This window comes from Pseudorasbora parva, chromosome 11, assembly GCF_024679245.1.
Source record: "Pseudorasbora parva isolate DD20220531a chromosome 11, ASM2467924v1, whole genome shotgun sequence".
NCBI lineage: Eukaryota > Metazoa > Chordata > Actinopteri > Cypriniformes > Gobionidae > Pseudorasbora > Pseudorasbora parva.
This window is the reverse complement of record NC_090182.1, coordinates 24,138,352-24,153,068: the sequence shown is the minus strand read 5'-3', so window position 1 is coordinate 24,153,068 and position 14,717 is coordinate 24,138,352. Positions and strand designations below refer to the sequence as shown.

The 14,717-nt window shown below is 37.9% G+C and overlaps 1 protein-coding gene across 1 annotated transcript in view; it reads left to right on the top strand.

The window, feature by feature from the left end:
- Positions 1-3,125: 3,125 nt before the first annotated feature.
- The window catches only part of glrbb (glycine receptor, beta b), a 29,153-nt gene continuing 17,561 nt past the window's right edge, over positions 3,126-14,717 (top strand). Inside the window, exons 1-4 of the mRNA XM_067457463.1 lie at positions 3,126-3,485; positions 5,594-5,736; positions 6,041-6,147; positions 10,058-10,125. Coding sequence (XP_067313564.1) covers positions 3,483-3,485; positions 5,594-5,736; positions 6,041-6,147; positions 10,058-10,125 — 321 coding nt within the window. The 5' untranslated portion in view covers positions 3,126-3,482. The remainder of the gene's footprint in view (positions 3,486-5,593; positions 5,737-6,040; positions 6,148-10,057; positions 10,126-14,717) is intronic.

The window sequence follows — 14,717 nt, the reverse complement described above, 5'->3', positions numbered from 1 at the left end:
ATGCTTCAAAAGATTCTAATCAACCAACTGATGTCACATATGGACTAATTTGATAATGTTTTTAGTCCCTTTCTGGACATGGACAGTGCAGTGTGCATAGACTGCATATGCTCTGGGTTAGGGTGAGTCATTAATGACATCAATTTCATTTTTGGGTGAACTAACCCTTTAAGTGATACCAAACAAAAGAGTGTGTTTTATTTTCTCTGCCAAATAGACTAATGGGTATGGAAACTAATGTATGGGAGAAGTTTTTTTATCACGAATAATGATAAACAGATTGATTTGCATCATCAGTAAAGGACATTACAATCACACGCTGATGATTTGCTGTCAAATTCAGTATTGTTCATACTATTATAGTATTTATAATGTTTTGAATGATCTTTTATATTTTGGTTTCAATTTGAGTCATTTTGTTATGAGCTTTTGCATTTGCTTTGCATTTTCAAGTTATAGTTTTTGAAAAATATTTAAGGTATTTTGGCTTAAAAGAAATGAGTTTTACAGCCTGTTCAAATTGCTTAAATAAAATGAGCTAAAAGCAACATATTTGCTATACATTTTGTCCTAACTTAATTTGATTGTGTTCAATCCACTTAAATATAAGTCAAATTGAAGTTTACTTAATCCGTTTGTGTTGTGTTACACGAATGATTTGTGTTGCATTAACTGAAACTGGGTGAGGCTTACTTCCCAGCATGCTTTGCATAGGGCTAAATCGACGGAGAATAAATGTTATTTTATATGTAAAAGTTTTATTTTATGTATTTTTGAGCAAGATGAGAAAGGGGGAGACTTCATTGTGTTTAACAGTGTAATATTCAATTATGTTGGAATTATTAGAATAATTTAAATTACAGGTTACCTTTGTGGAGAAGAGAGCATTTAGGCTGTGGACTAAACAACTGTTATAATGGTTTTGCATTGCTTAGCATTTAAGATGAATGTGAACTATTGCCAGCTAAAAGTTTGTCAACTAGCTAGTGCAGTATTATAATTCAGTTGTTTAACATTCAAATATATGATATTGAATTGGATGAATGAATATATGAAACTGAATATCTGAATCATGTCAGGGAGCCATATAAAATTAACTTTGAAACTACCTAATTTGGTATTCTTTCCAAGATTTTCAAGTTTTATTAACAAATTATGTTTATTTAACTTAATTGAATCATGTGGGACTGATGTACACAATTAGATCATGTAAATCCAACAAAAAAATGTTTTCAGTGTACAGACATAGCCGTCACAGTAAAACCATATATATTTAGTTCTTACATCTGATCTCTATTTGTACTGTACTGAACATTTGTAGCTGTTAAAGTTCCATGTAATTTGTCAGGTGAGTAAATTCTCTCCTTGTAAATCGCTTCAGTCAGTGATTTGGTCCTGTTCCAATGAGAAAAAAAGGGTATTGACCTGCTCACTTTGATTCACTTGGGTCTGTTCCAAGAGACATAAAAAGACAATGTAAAAGTTAAAACAATCTCTTGTTAAGCTGCAATTATGACCTAGGGAATTATCACACTCCATACTTCACTTGACAGATAAACTTGATAGATTTTATCAGATAAAGATGTTGTAAAGTAAATGAGTGAGAGCCTATATAGGATGAGTCATGCTCCTAGCACAGCTTTTTGGCAAGAGAATCAGTGTAAATCCTTGAAATAGACATTGTCAGGGAAAAGTGAGACATATATCTGTGATATACAGATTTATTAATAAACTTCCTGTCGTTTCTTACATTTCTCAGTCAAGTCAACACTAACTTTTTTAAAGTCACAATTTACTTTATAGGTAAAACAATTGGAAGACTGTTTCACTTCTCTATACAACCTCCTTTCTGCCTGCAATGTGACAGTACAAACTAGTTTCTTTTGTCATTCAGTTTCTTAGATGTCATGTGGCCATACTGGATGTGATGAATAATCCTGAGTCCCAGTTATTCTCCATCAGGGTCTTCCTGGAATGCTTGTCAGTCACCTCTTGAGAGCTACACACCATCATACAGCAAAAATAAGTTTCTTTGAGAAAGCCAAGTGATACCTTCAACCCATGACTGCTTTTATTTTCATTTTAAACGAAGAATGTGTCTGCACAGGGGTGTGTGGAGACTGATAGCGAAGTGGAGTCTGCATGCCAGATATAATACCACATTCGATTTGCTAGAATGCACTGACATATTTTTGGACCGGTGCTGCATTGTCCATCAGCAAGGTGGCTCTTGGCCAAACATTGAACGTTTTCTGAAAACAAGACTCCCTTTGTTCTTGGTCATTTATTGTTGGGGTTTTAATTCAACCGGTATTAATCAGTAATTTAGTTTATGCGCACACATTATTAATACGTTCTACTCAGCTACAATAAAAAGCAGAGACTAAGACGTCCATTGTCCTGACAAAGCTGATGAAGGAGGTATAGTATTGCGTATAATTCATATGAACATAGCCTGAGGTCTTTGGACCTCTGTTAAACACCCGAGTGCCCTGTGGAAATTTGTGAATGTCTATGTTTTCATTCTCACTTAATCCAAACACCATTCACACAAGACCCTTAGAGTATCTGCATGGGAGAGAAATGTGTCTGAGCTTTGCTTTTGGTACACATCTTAATGTTTGTGCTGTCTTTTGAGGAAGTAGCGTTTGACTTCGCTCAGAGAGAATGAATGTATTTAGCCTCAGTTTGGGACTGTACCTGATGGCTACATTCCACCCGGGGCAGCCGTTTCCTTCGACCTCTACGTACGTCTCGATGAGCTTAAAAATACAGACATCCACACCTTGTGTCTGTTGGCTGGCACACTTGTGTTTTACTTTGCTTGTTACTTTAATACTCTGGTTTAAGCGTAAAAAGGCACCATTCATTCTGCTAGGAACATGTATAGCATGCAGTATTAAGCTTTAAATTATTTACATTTTTTTTTGTTTAAATTATTTTTATTTATTGCATTTTTGCATTTATTCCTTTTTACAAACATCCCTGTGTTCAATAAATTTTTTGCATGCATTCTTTCTGTTGTTTTCTCCTTTTTTTTGGTTACAGAAGCACAATTTCAAGCACTATAGACACAGTACAGAATGTGTGATAATCATTTTCGGGGGTCGACTTGTGCTGAAATGGCAGAGCAAGTGTGATGGCCTTGCATTCCAGTGATGCTGAAGAAGCTGTGTGATTAAGTCTGTCCTTGTACAGCCTGCTACTGCGCATGTTGCATGACAGGTGCACACACAAGGCTCCATCTTGGCAACCCTTTACCAATGCAATAGGACAGCGGGAATATAGCTTCTGTTCAGGATATTAGAACTGAAAAAAAGATAAGAAAAACAGCCGGGAAACGCCGTCGTAATGAACGATGATTCGCGCTGACCGATGGAACGATTTTGACGGCGACTGGTCTTAAAGGCTCTTTAACGACCGATTGCACTGTCAGCCCCACTGGATCGAATCTGTGGAACAACAACCGTTACTATATTGAAATGGTGAGTGAAACCACAAATAATATTATAAAGAAAGCGCGATCTGGCGTTTTAAATGTGTATGATGAATGGGGGGAGGTGCGACGCGCGTATTTGCTGTCATTCTGTGTTGTATTTCCCTCATCATCATCATCCCAACCCCCTCGTCGTCATGGAGGATGCTGTTGCTATGTTTTCCCTGTTCCCCATATGCTGCTGTAACCTGCTTTATTTTCCATCACGCCCGAATGCAACTTCTTCAACTTGATGCTCAAAGCATCCACAGGTCGTTGTTATACCTTTAAGCATTTGCATCAACATAAAATATAGGCACAATGTGAGATTTTGATGATATTTGCCAATATGGTTATTATCTCTTAGGCTAAAATTATGTAATGCGGGCCTGATTGTATTTTATTACTGAAAAATTATAACCTTAATGTAGTGTGTGTGTGTGTGTGTGTGTGTGTGTGTTAATTATTTAAGTGGGCAATTGTATTTCTATATCTGTATGTTTTGTAATTTTATTTAATAGGAATATAGTTGCAGTTTTATTTTTTCACTATTATATTTTTTATTACTTACCATTATATTACTATCGTATTGTACATATTATTATACAATAATTTTATATTTTAATTAAATTTGTATTTTTACAAACGTTTTTATGCTATTACTATATGGAACCTTCATAATAATGATTAATAGTTGGTTTAAACGTTCTGATTTTGTAGCATATTTTGTGAAGTACAGTAGGCCTAAATTAATATAGGCCTACTGAACATAAAATATATTTTCCACCTTATACATAATTTATCTGCTTTTCCTCAGGATACTAGATCTTTGTTGTAGGTCAGAGATCATGATATGAAAAATGAGCATCATGTGAACAAGTGGGACAGAATGATTTTTTTAAGCTGTGAATGAAGCAGTCAGACTTACGAAGGGCACACAGCCAAAAAAAGGAGGGTTGTTTCAATTGAATAAGGGTCAAGTTTACATAGATTTAGTCTATTGTGGAAATAAAGCAAAACCATGTCTCTCCTTCCCTTAAATTGCCTTCCATAGTAAAACATTATATCCCACTACTTGAATTTCTGTACTTCATATGTAGCCCTGCAGTCAGAGTTTGTGTGTGTCTTTCCAAGGAGGACCATTAAACTCAAATTGCCATGACCGCTGAATCAGGAAAAAGAAAGGGAATGAAAGCAAGAAAGAGATTGAGAGATCTGGAGAGATGTGAAGGAGACACACAAGCATCTGGTGATAATAATAGTGATGGAATGAGTGAGAGATTGGAGGAGTGTGCGTGAACACTGGCCTGTTTCATTTAAGATGATGATCAATGCACTGGCGTAGAATCAGGCCTCCAGAGGTGGAGGGTGGAAGAGTCTAGACAGGGGAGTTTTCTTGCAGCGTTCCTCAGAGGGGGAATTCCTCTTGCTGTTTTTTCCAGTTGCTTCCTCTCCTCTACATTTTGGGCACTCATCGATGGTTGTGTTTTACAACAGGACTGTACATGTGTGTGTATTGTTGAATAGGTCAGTGTTTGACATTCAAACTAGGCATACTAACTGTGTCCTCGCAATGGTATTTTATATTTAGTTATTTGTAATTCATCAATCTTGGACTTTTTTTTTTTTTTTGATGTACATGCAAGGATACCAATTATGGTTATGTATCTGTAAAGCACTGTTTACATGGGGCAATATTGCTAAGTTTTGATAGTAAATTCATTAATTGTGCTATATAATTTGTGGAAACAATGTGCTTTACTGTAGGAACCCATTGTCAGACCACCCACAGTGACAGACACCCATAACCATTTTTAAAGCGGTCACGGATACAACAGAACCACACTTCCTGAGCCAACAGGCCATCAGTCTCTAAGACAGCATGTGTGTCCTCTGAGAGAGGACGTTGTTATCCATTAAAAGCCTGGGAATATTAGTGCTCTGCTTATAAAATGTCTTTGAACAAAGACAATAATATCAGAATAGAGTTTTCTAACTGTACAATTGTGACAATGTTCAAATGCAATTTTCTCGACAGTGACTAGTGTCATGATATGCAATTTAAAATGTTTTTACTGCATTATTCGTTCTTACTGTATGTGTTGTTTTTTCTTCCAGGCTAAGTTAAGTTGCTGTAACATGAAGGCTCTAAAGGTGATTTTCTTGTTGCTTATCATCTGTCTCTGGATGGAAGGAGGATTTACCAAAGAAAAATCAGCTAAGAAAGGAAAGAAGAAAGGAAAACAGGTTTACTGTCCGTCGTAAGTGTATATTTTATTTTTATGTTTTCTGTATTATGGTATACTTTATGTTTACTTTCTGAGTAGTCTACATGGAACCATAGAAACTAATAAGCTAATTTGCTCTAATGTCTGTGTACTTACTGTTGCAAATTAAGTAACTTGGTTGTATGTAACTATGTATGATGACTTTGATTTGAAAATGCTGTCCTTCACAAAAATGAAATTACATTTTAATAAACAGATGACGGAATTTTTAAACATGATATTGTTTTGTTGCTGTTAATGACTGCACCCTAACACTCTTTGTCTTTGGTCCCTTTAGGCAGTTGTCATCAGAGGACCTGGCACGGGTTCCAGCAAACACCACCAGCAACATCCTTAATAGACTTTTGGTCACCTATGACCCAAGAATTCGACCCAACTTCAAAGGTCAATAGGCTACTTCAACTACCCTTGTATATACTGTATATATCCCTTCCTCTTGGCACCTGTTTATGGGTGGGATAGGAGAGACTGGGTATGGTTCTAACACTTTTTTCTTCAGCACCTAAAACTACCCTTTTTTAGCTACAAAAGTACCCACATTTTTCTATTAAAAATGGCAGCCATTTAAATTTCTCCAACTATATCAAAGACTTTGTGAGACAATGACAAATACAAATTGGTCTTTTTTTACCCTACTACACATTCTGGGGTAATTTGTAATGGGAAGACAAAATGCACAAAAACTATGGGTACTCCAAGTGATGCCACAACAACAGTTTTATTATTATATGAATGGCTGCAACAATAAAATATGTGTGAGTATGGGGAGTGTATGTACATATTGTGTGTGCTTGTTCATGCACGTGTGCATTTGTTTGTGTGTGTGTGTGTGTGTGTGTGTGTGTGTGTGTGTGTGTGTGTGTGTGTGTGTGTGTGTGTGTGTGTGTGTGTGTGTGTGTGTGTGTTTGTGTTTGTTCATGCACGTGTGCATTTGTTTGTGCATGTGTGTGTGTGTGTGTGTGTGTGTGTGTGTGTGTGTGTGTGTGTGTGTGTGTGTGTGTTTGTGTGTGTGTTAAAATCACAAAAAAAGCTTACTTGTATGTAAATGGGTGGTTGTTTTAAAACACATTGCTAACTACCCTGCCACTTCCACCCATTGTTTAGCTAGCTGTATTAGCATGGTGCTTTAGATCTAGCAGGAGGTTGATAAAACCAATCTTTACTAGAGAAACTACACCTTGACCTAAAATAACTTATTATCTATAACGGCAGTACTAAACAAGTAATAAACAAGTACTAAAAAATATATTATCTTGTTATTTTATCATCTTTCTTACCTCAGAATTAGATTTTCTTCTGTATCTTCAGGAGAGGTAGCAACACAGACTGGAAAACCTCCAAGTGAGATCATAAAGGAATCCTGCGGAAACTGAAACTGTCATTTGACTCCTATCTTATCCGTGATTTGTGGAATTGGTAGTGTTTCAACTCTCCCCGTGTTACAACTATACCCACTATCCCCAATATTAGGCAGCAAGTAAACTTTTTATCCTCAAAGTTGATGTGTTAGGAGGAGGAAAAATGGGCAAGTGTAAGGAGTTTTTGACAAGGGCCAAATTGTGGGCTAGATGACTGAGTCAGAGCATCTCCAAAACTGCAGCTCTTGTGGGGTGTTCCCAGTCTGCAGTGGTCAGTATCTATCAAAAGTAGTCAAAGTAAGGAACAGTGGAGAACTGGTGACAGGGTCATGGTTGGCCAAGTCTCATTGATGCATGTGGGGAGCAAAGGCTGGCCTGTGTGATCAAACAGATGAGCTACTGTAGCTCAAATTGCTCATGAAGTTAATACTGGTTCTAAAATGAAGGTGTCAGAATATACAGGTGTAAGAAAACGCTAACAGTGGGCATGTGAGCATCAGAACTGGACCACGGAGCAATGGAAAAAGGTGGCCTGGTCTGAATCATGTTTTTTTTTTCCATGGCACCAGGATGCACTATGTGAAGAAGGCAAGCTGGCAGTGTGATGCTTTGGGCAATGTTTTGCTGGGAAACCTTGGGTCCTGCCATCCATGTAGATGTTACTTTGACACGTACCACCTACACGCACCACCATGTACTGTACACCCTTTCATGGACACTGTATTCCCTGGTGGCTATGGCTCTTCCAACAGGATAATGCAAATTGCCACAAACCAAACTAGTTCAGAAATTGTTCGAGAAGCACAACAATGAGTTTGAGGTGTTGACTTGGCCTCCAATTTCCACAGATCTCAATCAAATTGAGCATCTTTGGTATGTGCTGAACAAAGAAGTCTGACCTTGAAACAAGTCAAACCTTAAAAATGGTCAACAGCAACAGATAACCATATCAGGTTCCACTCCTGTCTGAGGCTACAATATTCGCACAATAAAACCCTGTATGTTCACCAAAAATTGGACAATAGAAGATTGGAAAAATGTTGTCTGGTCTGATAAGTCTTGATATTTGCTGTGACATTCAGATGGTAGGGTCAGAATATGGGATAAACAAAATGAAAGCACATATCCACCCTGCCTTGTATCAACTTTCAGGCTGGGGATGGTGGTGTAATGGTGTGGGGGATATTTTCCTGGCACACATTGAGCCCCTTAGTACAAATTGAGCATCTTTTAAACACCACAGCCAACCTGAGTATTGTTGCTGACCCATCTCTTTATGACCACAGTGTACCCATCTTCTGATTGCTACTTTAAGCAGGATAACACACCATGTCACACAACTCAAATAATCTCAAACAGGTTTCTTGAACATGACAGTTCACTAAACTCAAATGACCTCTACAGTTACCAGTCTCAATCCAATAGAGCACCTTTGGCATGTGGTGGAATGGGAGATTCACATCATGGATGTGCAGCCAAAAATATGCAGCAACTGTGTATCTGCAATCTGCTATTTTGTCAATTTGGACCAACATCTCTGAGGAATGATTCCAGCACCATGTTGAATCTATGCCATGAGTTCCAGTCCGGTACTAGCCAATTGCTCCTAATAAATATATATAATTATTATCAAGACACTCTCTCATCTATCTCAGCTATCTGTCTATCTAGCAGAAGCCACCCAAAACACCCTAGCCACCACTCAGAACGAACCCCATATAGCAGCTTGCTATAGCAACCACCTAGCACTCCCAAACAACTGCCTAGTTACCACCCAGAACTCTAGCAACCAACTAGAGACCACTTACCAGTGACCTAGAAACCACTTGAACACCATAGCAACTGCTTACCACTAACACAGAACATCTCAGATCAGTCTAGCAACAACCCAGAATCTCCTAGCAATCACCTAGAAAAAAGCCATTAAGTACCTAGCAACAGCCTAACAATTATTATTAAAAAGAGGTTGTCATGTCTATCTGTCACATGGTCTTTATCTGTTTATTTAGCTATGCTCCAGAAGCCACCATACTGCCCAGCAACCACTCAGAATGGCCTAGCAACCACCTACCAATGCCCTACCAACCATCGAGAACCCCCTAACAACTGCCTAGCTAACACTCAAAACCACCTACCTCAGCAACAGCCTAGAAACAACCCAGAATCCCCATAGCAACCACAATGCAACTGCCTAGCAACCACACAGAACACTTTTGCATCCATGTAACTTTCAGACTTAAAAATCTTCAAGCTGTATTGAAACACCACAAGGTTCACAACCATCAAACTTCAAATAGTATTAATATATTCTTCTGTTTGTACTGTTTACTTATATTTGGCTTTTTCTTGTTCACTTGCTATTTTTGCACTAGGCATGCCCTCCTGTAAATAAATATATTTATGTACAATTATTAAATAACAAATCATGTTTTATTGCATGTATATACATTGTGGCAGATGGATAATTCTAGGTTATGCTACTGTTGGCAGCCGTTCCAGATATAATGAAGCAAGTTGTAAAGATTGAGAACCTCTGTAGCCTCCTGCTCTTTGGCATTCAGTGTAAACGTGGGCCTTGATGTGGTCTGAGTGTTAAGAGCTCACTGTATGATTCAGTGTTATTAGTCTCTATGGCCAGCCAGCTGCTCTTCATATCTGAGCGAGATGAAAGGTCCTGGCAGTCATTAAAGTCAACATAATCATCTTGGGAATAGAAATAGAAGCAGTCGGAGCATTTTCCTATAATGCCATGCTTTCCATGTAGTATATATAAAGTGCAAACATATGCTTCATGGTATAAACCAAACAGTTAATGTTACCCATAATAGTCTGTGAGAAAGTGCACTGCTAAAAATGTTAGAATGACTTTTGTGGCGTCTTGTTTGATAGATGTGATTGATGTGCTGACATCTGCACTGTTTTTGTTTTGTTTTCAGGTATTCCTGTTGAGGATCGTGTGAACATTTTCATCAACAGCTTTGGGTCCATCCAAGAGACAACTATGGTATAACTATCATGCACATCCACACATCACTACCCCAGTCTTCAGTGTCAGATGATCCTTTAGAAATATGCCAATAGAAGAAACATTTCTTATTATTATCAATGTTGAAAACAGTTATGTTGCTTAATCATTTTGGGTCCCACTTTATATTAGGTGGCCTTACTATGTACTTTTTAATCAAAAAAGAATTGCATTTTACTTACTATGCTCATATTGTATTGCACACCCTTTTGCTGTTATTGTGGATATGGGTAAGGTTAGGGACAGGTATGGTGGGATGGGTAAGTTTAAGTGCAGGGTTGTGTCAACAGTGTAATTATAAATGTAATTGCAGACATTAATTACAGATGTAATTACACGCAGCTAATTTAAAAAATGTAAGTACAATGTAAAAACATGTATGTACACAATAAGTGCATTGTATCAAACGATTAATTTAAATGTTAATACATAGTAGTTAAGGCCGCCTAATATAAAGTGGGTCGTACTTTGGTTAACTGTGATACATTTGAATAAAAGTCTTTACTGTCAATTAAACAATTTAATGCTAAATAAATATATTCATTTTTTTTATTTTTAAATCTCACTGACCTCATCTTCTGAAAGGTATATAATTATTTACATATTTTCTCAACATTTGCTGTTTTAAAACAGACATATTTACACTGTAATGTAATGACAAAATCCAGTCAGGGCAAGTTCTTTCCAATCATTCATTTTCTTTGTAAAGTGCTGAGAATATTGAAATGTTCATCAAAAGAAGTTGGACAAAAAAATCTGTTAAAAAGTGGCATTTGTCATATAAATTATTCACAGTTTGTGACAACACAATGATTACAATGAACACGCATACTCTCTTAAGTACAGAAACTTATTTTGAATAAGTAATTAATTTACAACTCAACTTATAAAACATATGTTCTATATAGTATGAATGTGTGTAGTATGAATGCAATCTGGACGTACTGCATTCGTAACGTTGCCATTATCATGCGATACCAGCGTCAGTTGTGAGGCTTCACCGCCATTCACAAATCCTCTCCTGTTGCCTCATGGGATAGTAAAGTGTCCATCATATGCTCACTTTTTAGGTCATACTCTTTACAAGTACTGTGAACTGTACTTCTTTTGTCACATACTGTTTTTTGCCTCCTATATAGTTCCTCCTATAGATTTTGAATGCTGCCTGACTTTTGAAATGTTTTGGTCCAACTTTTGACCACATTAAGACATATAATTTCCTCAGTTGTATTCTGCTGTTTTCTTTTCTTACTTCCACTATTTATTTTCATCTTCAGTTTTTAATTTCAATGTCATTGATGCTGAAATCAAGAATTAGATCAAAAGAACACATATACGTCTGTAAAACAGCAACAAAAACAAAGTGTAGTTTAAAAAAAGTCTGATTTTCAGGGAAAACTCCTACCAGACAGATGATTGGATTCATAACTGTGTGCTTTATTTTGGGCTTACTATGTTTAGTTAACACTACACCAGGGGGAAAAAATCAGCTCCAGACCCAACAATCTTACGTCTGGCTCTTTATGAGCAGTGACACCCATGAACAACCCATCATGCCATGAGTGTCTCAGATCACCTCTGCTGAAAATATTTCCCCTGGAAAGACATCAGAGGGCTGTGTTTTCTGCCCAGCACTGCATGGTGTCATAGGTTGAATATAGTTTGCAGTCAGTTCTACAGGAGCATTGCGTGACACCAGGCATTGGAAATGAGGTCCCACTTTGTTGTTGCATCATTCTGCTGTGGTTAACCTTAATATGCACAGGTGGCATGAGACGGAAATACAAAAAGGCTATTCAGAACCTCTCCAGAGACCTAACTAGTAAGAAGCAGGCCACTTTGCCCACCACAGCTTATTTAGCACTTTATTAACATTTGGACAAGCCCAACAAAACAACACTTGTAAACAGGGGCGTAGCACCAAATTTTGGGCCCTGGGTACAAACCATCTTGCTGGGCCCCCGTACCATGTATGTGTATGTATAGAAAACGGACTTCCCTGCCTTGGGCCCTGGTTACTCAGTACCCTTTATCCCCCCAGTCCCACGCCCCTGCTTGTAAATATGACACAATGCCATCCATGGTGTGTGTAATACATCCTGAATGTTCCTGGTCAGAGCACTGAACTAAAAACAGGACATACCAAAATGTGAATCATACAGGCAGAGACAACACACAAAAACACTTAGGAACCAAATTCACTTGACTCAGTAGTGCAGCTGGAGTGTGGCCATTTTATTTGGCATGTCATCTGTCTTTACAGTATCAGTGCTAGCAAAACAAGCTTCGCTAGAAAATGCCACTTCAAAGACTTTTGCTCATGCAAGCCGGCAGGGAAGCTGGGGCCAATCTGACTTAACGAACCCTGTGTTTTCCCCAGTGTAGGTGTTCACATACAGCGCGAGCCCTCATTGCAGCACCCGCCGCACGCCTCTGATGTTTGCGATAGTTGGAAATGTAAATAGGAGCAGCTCTGAGCGTCGCAGCTGTGCGACTTCAATGCCAGCCATTATTGGAGCCTAGATACTTCAGAGACAAGCGTTTTTTAAAACATCACTCAGAGGTCGTGAGAAACGCTGGTTGTCATGACGATGCCTAAGACACCTGGGCTCTTCTGTCACCCTAAGGACTAATGTGCTGTTTTTGTGTCCAAATCAAGGCTTCTCACTGTTCCTGTCACCTAACACAAAGACAGGTGTCAGCCTTCCTAACTACCGCCCACCCACTCAGAATCAAGTTTTTGGTGTTACAAAATAGTTGATTTTTTTAGGTTTGATTCAGTTCAGCAGATTTGTGAAACGTTTAAAGGGTTAGTTCACCCAAAAATTAAAATTCTTTCAATAATTGCTTACCCTAATGTCGTTCGACACCCATAAGACCTCCGTTCTTCGGAACACAGTTTACGATAGTTAGACTGAGAGATTTCTGTCCCTCCATTGAATGTGTGCACACTATACTGCCCATGTCCAGAAAGGGAATAAAAACATCAAAGTACTCCGTGACATCAGTTGGTAAGTTAGAATCTACAAAAATACATTTTGGTCCGAAAATAACAAAAACTACGACTTTATTCAGCATTGTCTTCTCTTCCGTGTTTTTGCTTTCAATCCACCAACAAAAATGTGAATGGTTATGAATCAACGTATTGATTCATGATTCGGATCGACATGTGTCAAACTGCCAAACTGCCGAAAATACGTGACATTGGTTATTCGAATTCTGAATCGATTCACTGATTCATAATCATTAGAATCTTTGTTTGCAGATTGAAAACAAATACGGAAGAGAAGACAATGCTGAATAAAGTCGTAGTTTTTTATATTTTTGGACCAAAATGTATTTTCGATGCTTCAAGATACTAACTAACTGATGTCACATATGAACTACTTTGATGATGCTTTTATTACCTTTCTGGAAAAAGACAGTATAGTGTGCATACTAGGGATTAGTGTTGGGCGATATGCCTAATTTTCCAATCGTCATCTCGTCAGCCTGTGAGATCGCCGATACGCGATCTTATCGCGTCGGGGCGGAGCATTCAGTGGCATAACTTTGTTTTAAAAAGTGGGTGGGACAGTCTCACGAAAATGCGTATAGTACGAGTGTGCAATCTCGTGGAATGTATACGTCAAAATGAGCTTTGGCTTACAAATGGTAGGCTACGCAGTTTTTTGTGTGCATATGATACACACTTTATGGCGTATTATAAGGGGATGCATCTAAACACAATATAGCGTTAGTGTCCAGATTTTTCACGTGAATAAAGGCATAGATTTGCACACTTTAAATCCTCGAATTTTTTTCTCATTAAAACCGAATATCATCATTGATTGTACATGAAGAGCAGGGACAGTTTTTGTGCATTTTGTTTCGTGATTTTACCGGAACGAATACAAAAGTTAGATTAAAGTGCTCTGCACATGCACGAGCCACGAGAGAAATCTGCAGCACTGAAAACAGCGGCAACGAGCGCCAGATCGCCTCTTATTTAACAATCGAAATGATGCTCTTCTAGTTAACCAGATGTGTTGTGTTTGTATTATTTAGGTTCATCCGTGAAGCAATCCGTGTGCAACTGGTCCGCTGTTGCATACCACAAACACAGCATTTATTCATTATTTTTTATTTAAAATCCAAAAGTTTTTACTGAACATGGCTCGTCACTAGCCTACATAAACAGCATTTTATTCAATTAATTTATTCATATTTAGATTTAGCTCACACAAGTGGCAAAACATTTAAACATAGGTTATAGCCTAAATCACAAACATTTTAAATTAGAAACTTACAATAGGCTATTCAAAAACAGCCGACTCTCGTCTTTTCTTTCGTTTTTAAACCTTTTAAAGGAAATCCTGCAGTCTCGTTTCCTTGCTTAACTTGAGAAAAAAAGCCATGTGTTGACTTTGAAACAAGAGTAGGCCTATATTTTAAGTTATACGCATCTGTGGTTAAATTACTAGATTTTCGCGTCAATAGCCTACCTGTTTATTTTAATGCGAACAATGTTCTGTCGTTTTAATGCAGCAACGCAGCGCAGCAAAAAATAGCCTCGGTACGAAAACGATCCG